Source organism: Nannospalax galili, unplaced genomic scaffold (assembly GCF_000622305.1).
Source record: "Nannospalax galili isolate Female #2095 unplaced genomic scaffold, S.galili_v1.0 scaffold1454, whole genome shotgun sequence".
In the NCBI taxonomy this organism is placed as follows: domain Eukaryota; kingdom Metazoa; phylum Chordata; class Mammalia; order Rodentia; family Spalacidae; genus Nannospalax; species Nannospalax galili.
In genome coordinates, this window is record NW_008334056.1 from 139013 (window position 1) to 147200 (window position 8188).

The 8188-nt window shown below is 38.6% G+C and overlaps 1 protein-coding gene across 3 annotated transcripts in view; it reads left to right on the forward strand.

Annotated features, from left to right (window-relative positions):
• The window catches only part of Rnf13 (ring finger protein 13), a 95382-nt gene that overhangs the window by 19877 nt on the left and 67317 nt on the right, over positions 1–8188 (forward strand). For all 3 annotated transcript variants that reach the window (XM_008829000.2, XM_008829001.3, XM_029561563.1), the window contains exon 2: positions 5910–6036. In XM_008829000.2, the coding sequence (XP_008827222.1) occupies positions 5923–6036 (114 nt within the window). In that variant the 5' untranslated portion in view covers positions 5910–5922. The remainder of the gene's footprint in view (positions 1–5909; positions 6037–8188) is intronic.

Genomic DNA, 8188 nt, shown 5'->3' on the forward strand with positions numbered 1-8188 from the left:
ACTGTGGGTGGTACCACCCCTGGGCAGGTGGGTCTGTGTTGCATAAGAAAGCAGGCTGAGCAGGGGCCAGGGGAACAAGCCAGTAAGCAGTATTCCTCCATGGCCTGTGCTCCAGCTCCTGCTTCCAGGTTCCTGCCCTGAGTTCCTACCTTGCGCTCCCTGATGAACCGTAACAAACTAAGACAGTGCCTAAATTTTCTTTTTTAATTTATTTTTATTTTATGTGTATGACTGTTTTACATACATGTATGTAAGTACATCACATGTGTGCAGTACCATAGGAGGCCAGAATAGGGCATTGGGTCCCCTGGAACTGGAATTATGGGTAGTATTAGCTGCCATGTAGGTGCTGGGAACTGAACCCAGGTCCTCTGCAAAAGCAGCCAGTGCTCTAAACTGCTGAACCATCTCTCCAGCCCCAGACTTTATTATGGACATGACTGGCTGTTTTATGAGTGTAAGGAATGTTGATCTTAAACACAAATGCCATTCTTAAAATTTTTAAATGTAATTTTATGTAGATGAGCTATTTAGTAGTGCCAGATTTAATGGGGGAAGTTAAGATTTATGGTGGTGCTTGGAAAGTTTTTAAATTTTTCAGTTACTAGACCAGTATTCCATGAGTAACTCTTTGCTGTAAAAGCAGATAGTAAATGTTTGCCAGCCAGGTTGCTGAGATTCTCAAAAATGACACCAAAAGAAAATCAATATAACAATGTATTGGTTTCTCTTGAAAAGATCATTAAAGTTAGACATTTAGTTAGATTAAGAAAAAAGAGGGTGGGTGTGGTGGCACACACCTTTAGTCCCAGCACTTGGGAGGCAGAGGCCAGAGGAGCTCTGTGAGTTCAGGGCTAGACTCATCTACATAGTGAGTTTAGGCTAGTTGGGGCTACAGGGAGACCCTGACTCAAAAAGGCCAAAATAAATAAATAAATAAATAAATTAATTAATTAAAACTTTTAAAACAGAAAAAAGAGAAAAGTTTGTTAAAAGGCATAATTATAACAAATTATATACCCTTGCACATCTTAATTGGCTTTATTTGTGATTCTAGAATTGATCAAGAATCTGAATCAGAAATGATTCAGAATATGAAATATCACCACAGGGGCAGATTATAGTTAGAGCTAGAACAGTCTGATTTATCAGGAGCTGAACAAATCTTTCTCCAAAGAAGATATACAGATGGTTAAAAAAGTGTAAGAAGACAGGGGCTGGGAGAGATGGCTCATCAGTTAAGAGCACTAACTGTTCTTGCAGAAGACCCAGGTTCAATTCCTAGCACCCACATGACAGCTAACAACCATCCATGACTCCAGTTACGGGGGATCTGATGCCCTCTTCTGATCTCCGTGAGCATTGACACGGGTGCACTTACCTACATGCAGGCAATACACTCATCCACATAAACTAAAAATAATAAATAGACTATTGAAAAAAAAGAAAAAAAAAGTGTAAGAAGATATTCAACTTCACTAATTAGTGGAGAAATGCAAATTAAAACCCCCAAATTTGTGCCTTTTAGGATGGGTATGTCAAAAATAGCAAGTGTTGATAAAAATGGGAAGCCTAGAAACCCTTGTGCATTGCTGGTGGGAAAAGCAAAGTAGTTCAGCCTCTATGGAAAATGGACAATCACACCATCCATCTGTTTGTGACCCTGCCATTCCACTTCTGGTATGTACCCAAAAAAGTTAGAGGAAGGAACTCAAATGAATGTTCACAATCAGGAAAAAGTGGAAACAGCTTAAATATTTGCTGATGAATTAGTACATAAACCTTTTTTTTTTTAAAGAATATTTCTTAGGTAAGATGTAATATAGAATGAGAATTGTAAGTTGGAAAACTTCGTATAGCATCAGGAAGCTGATTTAAGATCAGATGTCTACTAGTAACTATTAGAATTCTTTCAAAGAAGGGTGAGAATTAGATGTGATTGAGAATGGTGGTAGTGGTCACATCTTTAAAAACTGCTTAGTAGTTCTCACGGATTCTTGAACGTTCGTTTGAACCTCTTTCCTTTGACAAGTGTAACTTCTGATTGTAGGTATACTCAGAATGAGTAGGACACTATTCTTTAGTAATGTGGTGGGGGAAGGGAGACAGGCACAGGAAGAAGGAAAAAGGGGGGCGGGGAGGGAGGAAATGGTTTGTTTTTTGTTTTTTGTTTTGTTTTAACACTTTTATTTATTGAGTTTGGGTGAGTGCATACCATGGTATGTGTGTGGTCAGGGGTGAGTTTATGAGATTTGGGTCTCTCCTTCCATCATGTGGGTCAAATGGGTTGTCAGGCTTATGACAAATAACTTTACTGAGTCATTGAAAAGTATTTCTTTTTAATTAATTTTTTAGGTTAGAATAAAGAGCAGTGGGTTTCATCATGCTCTTGTCATACATACATGCCACTGTACATTTGTAAGAAACATTAAACATTAGTTTTTCTTTCAAACCTTCTAAAAATTGGAACTTGGTTTATGACAAGGAATTCTAATCTTTTAATCCCACCATATCCTGTAAGATTTTTGTTTAAGGAAAGGCCCTGATGCTTTTTAGCAGAGTAATACCTCCTTTTATCATGACCCAACTCAATTGTTTCTCGACTTTATTTTAGAATGAATCTGTTCATTTCATGCACTCACCAAAGCCAGCAGGACAGCCCCCTCTCCACATACACACAAGCTCATAGAGCCACACCTGAATCCACGTTCTATTTGCAAGTATCTGAGGGTGAGGTTGATGGGCTGTACCATCCCTTTCTGTACTTTCTGGCCCTGGCCATGCTTGCTGTGGTAGAACTCACAAAGACTACACAAATGGAAAAGCAACTTCTAGAACTCCAGGTTCTTTTCTGAGCATAGAAGGTATTTTAAGGTTTGAATAGCACATGAGTAAAGATATAGACCAAGTAGTAAATGTTCCTGGAAAACAAGTATATCAAAGGCAAATGTTAGATATACAAGGAAATAAACTGTTTAGGTCAAACTCATTCTATAGCCCAGACTGGCCATGAACTCATCATTTTCTTGCCTCTGCCTCTTGAGAGCTGGGGTTAGAGGTAGATACTACCACACCCAACCAAAAGTTTTATTTTCTCTGTTTTGTTTGCTTGTTTTGCAGTGCTGGGAAAACATGCATTAGGTAAAGTCCACCATAAACCACGTGTGACAGTCATGGGTGCTTTCCTAGCAGTCACACAGGATGTGGTTAATCACTCCTGCAGTGAGCTGTGACAACACAGGGGAAGCTCAGTAGAGCCTTAGTGCCTTGGATGTATATTGGAGCTAGTCATAGGTACAACCTCTGCCTAGCACGCACCAAAATTCTCGATTCCCAGAGGAAAACAGGTGTTCAACATAAACCATGTTCACAAAATTTAGGCACAATAAGCTTTTTCAAAAAAATTTTTTTTTTCTTTTTTGGAGCCAGGGTCTCACTGTGTAACTCTGGCTGGAACTTGCTATGCAGACTAGCCTGGTCTCAGACTCAGAGATCTGCCTGCCTTGGCCTCCCAAGTCAGTAAGCTGTTCTTAATAGAAAATGATGGGAACTATCCTGAAATCTGAATTCATAGCTACAAACCAGAGACCAGTCTTGCAATTAGGCCTTTCTAAGGATGCTGAGGGCCTACTGTGTTAACTATTTTCTACACCATAGTATATTATCAAATGTATTTTATCTTAAAAAGTAATTTCAACAAAGTTATACATTTAAAATTCCTGTAGCATAATTCATACTATAAAATTCAAGTATACAGTGCAGTGATTTTTTCAATATATTTATAAAATTGTGCAACCAACACTAAAATCTAATTTTAGAACATTTATATGATCCTCTTCATCAAAAACCCTGTATCCACTTCCATCTGTCCCTTTTCATTAAACCTTGTTAACCACAATTCTACTTAAACACATTTTCACCCTTATTTTATCTCTGATGTTAGTAGCTTTGTGAAATGGTACTTCAGAAATCACTTATAGATATTTTGCTTTCAGTGTATAATAAAAGATTCAGACTTTAAATCTGTATAGTAGATCCACATCAAGAATACCACAGTGATTATCATCAAAATTGATACTCCATAAGTTGGTGGTATTTAGTGAACCAATTCATTATGTCTTTTGTCTTTTCAAATTTTGTTCTTCTACTTGTTCATAAATAAGTATATTATACAATTGATTGAAACTGGCCAATGAAAATTTTATTTACTAGTTAATATTCAAACCTATCATGGCATCATGATTTATTGTAAGATAGGTAGGGACTCACATAGAGAACTGGATGAGTGTGGGGGAAGTACATGCATAATTGCTATTTTTAGATATATATAGAGAAAAAAACTATAGATTACTGGGAGATAAAATCAAGGAAATCAAAATGCTTGGCATGGGAAGTGTTTCATAGGAAGTTTTAGAGTTTAAAAATATTTTTTACAAACTCTACCAGTTGATCATCCCTAAGCCAAAATAATGACAAATCTGAAATGCCATAAAATCTGGAATTTGGGGCTGGAGAGATGGCTCAGCAGTTAAGAACACTTGCTATTCTTCTAGAGGACCTGGGTTCAATTCCCAGCACCCACATGGTGGTTAACAGACACCTGTAACGCCAGTTCCAGGGGATCTGACACCGTCTTCTGTCCTGTGTGGGCACTGCACGCATGTGGTGCACTTAGATGCAGGCAAAACACTCATAGACATACAAATAATAACTAAGACTTTTTAAATCTGGAATTTTTTGTCTGCTAGATTTCTTTTTCACTTTCCTTAGTGTGGGCACAGCATACAAAAGTAAATTAAGAAGTACATGTGTAGATAAATTTATGTTGGACAAAAGATGAAATTTCTAGAATTGTGAGAGTTTGTGTGCTTCCCATTATACTTTGATTGGAGTCTAGTTTCTCTAAAACTGAATTAATAAACAAGATGTATTGTAACTTGCACTATGGGAGAATGTTTTATACTTAAAACATGGAACTTAGAATCCCCATTCTATTAGTTACTTCTCTGTTGTTGGATAAAACACCACGACCAAGGCAACTTACAGAAGAAAAGAGTTGGGGCTGGAGAGATGGCTCAGCGGCTAAGAGCACTGACTGCTCTTGCAGAGGACCCGGGTTTGAGTACCAGCACCCACGTGGTGGTTAACAACCATCTGTAGCTCTGGTTCCAGGGGATCTGACGCCTTCTTCTGACCTCCACAAGCATTGCATGACATGGGTGCACTTACACACAAGCAGGCAGTACACACATTAAATGAAAAGACTAATAAAAAATTTTAAAAGAAAAGGAATAAAAGAAGAAAAGAGTTTCTTTGGGCTCACAGTTCCAGAGAGAGAGAGAGAGAGTCCACAGTGGTGGGGGGGTAGAGGCAGAACGCTGAAGGCTCACATTTCCAACTGCAAACAGGAAGCAGAGAGCGCAAGCTGGACGTGGGGCCAGGCTGTAAACTCTCAGCGTCCACCCCAAGTGACATAGTTCTCCAGCAAGGCCGTACTCTGAAACCTCCTCAAGCAGTGCCACTAATTGGGGACCTTGCTTTTAAATATTGGAGCTTTGGGGGTCATTCTCATTCAAATCTCCACAACAGTGAATGTAGGTACCTGTTTTGACTTAACTTTTTTTCTTTTTTTTTTTTCCGTACTGGGGGCTTAAATATAATCCTTGTGCTTGTTAGGGAAGTACTCTACCACTGAGCTACACACCAGTCCTGTTTTGTTTACGGTTGGTGTTCACCTAAATGTCCAAATCTATGTAAATTCTTGTGGTTTTGAAATATGGTTTAATTTTAATGTTAGCAAATTTGTAATTAAAAAGGATATTTTTGAATGTTAGGAATTAGCATGGGACATGATTTATTCTCAGGGAGAAAGCACCAGCTTTTACATCTATTCTTTCTTTGTCTCCCAGGTGATTTTACAAGATGCTGCTCTCCATAGGGATGCTCATGCTGTCTGCCACACAAGTCTACACCATCTTGACTGTTCAACTCTTTGCATTCCTAAACCTACTGCCTGTAGAAGCAGACATTTTAGCAGTAAGTACAGCATAATTCTTTTTTAAAAATTCCCTTAATGCTTTCAAAAAATCTGAAATGACGAAATCTTATAATGTGCTTATGAACGTGCCAAAGTATATAGTTACATGAAAATAGAGAATGCCTTACTCACTTTTCATTGCGCAATATCTAATGTAAATTCCATGTACATTAAACACTTGATAAATGATGCTGTTCTTCAGAGCACATGCACATACCTGCAGGCTTGAGCTTTATGTCGAACCTTACTGATTTCCTTAGTATCTTTCCCCTCCCTCCTTCCCGCCCTCCCTCTCTCTCTCCCCCTGCTGTGTAGTCTAGAAAGATGTGAAATTTACAATCCTCCTACCTTGAACTCCCTGAATGCTGGGATTCTAGGCTTAGACTGAGTGAGTGTGAGTGTGTGAGAGCGTGTGTGCGTGTGTGTGTGCATGTGTGCGTGTATGTGTGCGTGTGTGTGTGCGCATGTGTGCGTGTGTGTGTGCGCATGTGTGCGTGTGTGTGTGCGCATGTGTGTGTGTGTGTGCGCATGTGTGTGTGTGTGTGCGCATGTGTGCGTGTGTATACCAGAGGCTAATTTTGAACTCCTGGTCTTTTTGCCTCAACTTCTCTTTTTTTTTTTTGTCTTTTTGAGACAGGGTCTCCCTGTAGCCCCAGCTGTCCTGGAACTCACTATGTAGACCAGGCTGGCCTTGAACTCACAGAGATCCACCTGCCTCTGCTTCCCGAGTGCTGGGATTAAAGGTGTGCGCCACTATGCCTGGCTTGCCTCAACTTCTAAGTGCTGAGATTATGAGGTATGTACTACCAGAATATTTGTAATGACTATAAGATCACAATACAGTATTGATATTATTTTAAGAAATTCTATATGTTATCCATAAAAAATTTCAATTTAAAATTAGCACTAATGAATTACAAGAGACACACAGTGGTTCTGTCTTTGTTGGGAAAAGAAACATGTTTAGAGAAGATTGTTCCCCAAACCTTAGTTCTCTCTTGACCATGTCTTCCTTTTCTCTATACTGAAAATATGCATGTTTCAGACCTGTCATTTCTGTATAGAAAGAAATATTAGAATTCTCTCTCTCTCTCTCTCTCTCTCTCTCTCTCTCTCTCTCTCTCTCTCACCTATACTCTGGTTCTTTGCTAAGGATTTGGGTACAGTTGATGAGCTTGATATTAGGTAAGAAATAGAGACTAGAATTGTTCCTGAGCTTAATGTGGCCAAGCACCTGCATGTGATACCACATCTGTAGGTCTTGAGAGCCAAGCATATCTTGTGAAGGCAGAGCAGCCCTAATACTGCATTTGGGACTTCTCACTGCCACCCTCTTTTAGTAGAGAACTGAACCAGTAGATAGAATAATAATTTTTTCTCCCTGGTATATTATATTCTGGCTGTTTCTGAGCTGGAGTGGAAGTAGAGCCTTTAAGGTCAGAGTCTGTTTCTGTTCATTTCTGTCTTTTAAATTGGACCCCACAGCCTTAGAATATTCTTGGAATGATTTCTGAAATGACATAGAGGATTTATGGATGAATCAAGGAATGAAGTCACCTGCCTTTTCTTGGATGTCTCTTTTTTTATTTTTATTTTATTATTTTTTTAATTATTTAATATTGCCTGTGGGTATGTGAGTGTACTCGTGTCGTGCAATGTGGCAGAGGTCAGAAGAGGGCTTTGGATTCCCCTGGAACTGGAGTTAAGGGCGGTTCGTAGCCACCATGTGGGTGCTGAGAATGGAACCTGGGTTCTCTGCAAGAGTAACCAATGCTCTTAACCGCTGAGCCATCTTTCCAGCCCAAGTCTATAATTATTTTAAGATAACACCTTTAAAAGTATTTTTATTCTCTGAAATTCCATACATTTATATAATGCATATTGATCAGAACCATCTACCACTACCTCCCTTCAACTCCACTAGATCCTTATCTCATCCCACCTTTATGTCATTTATTATTCATTCATTCATTCATCAACCCTATAAAACATAAAATTAAATGAGGTTTTAACCTTTAAAAAAGGTAAAAAATATAGAGTTTTCATTATTAAAATATAGTTTCATTCAGAAAACTTCATTTTTAATGCAGTTGACATTAAGATGTTTGCACATGCGTTTCTAATCTCTATATATCAGATTATTACTAGTCC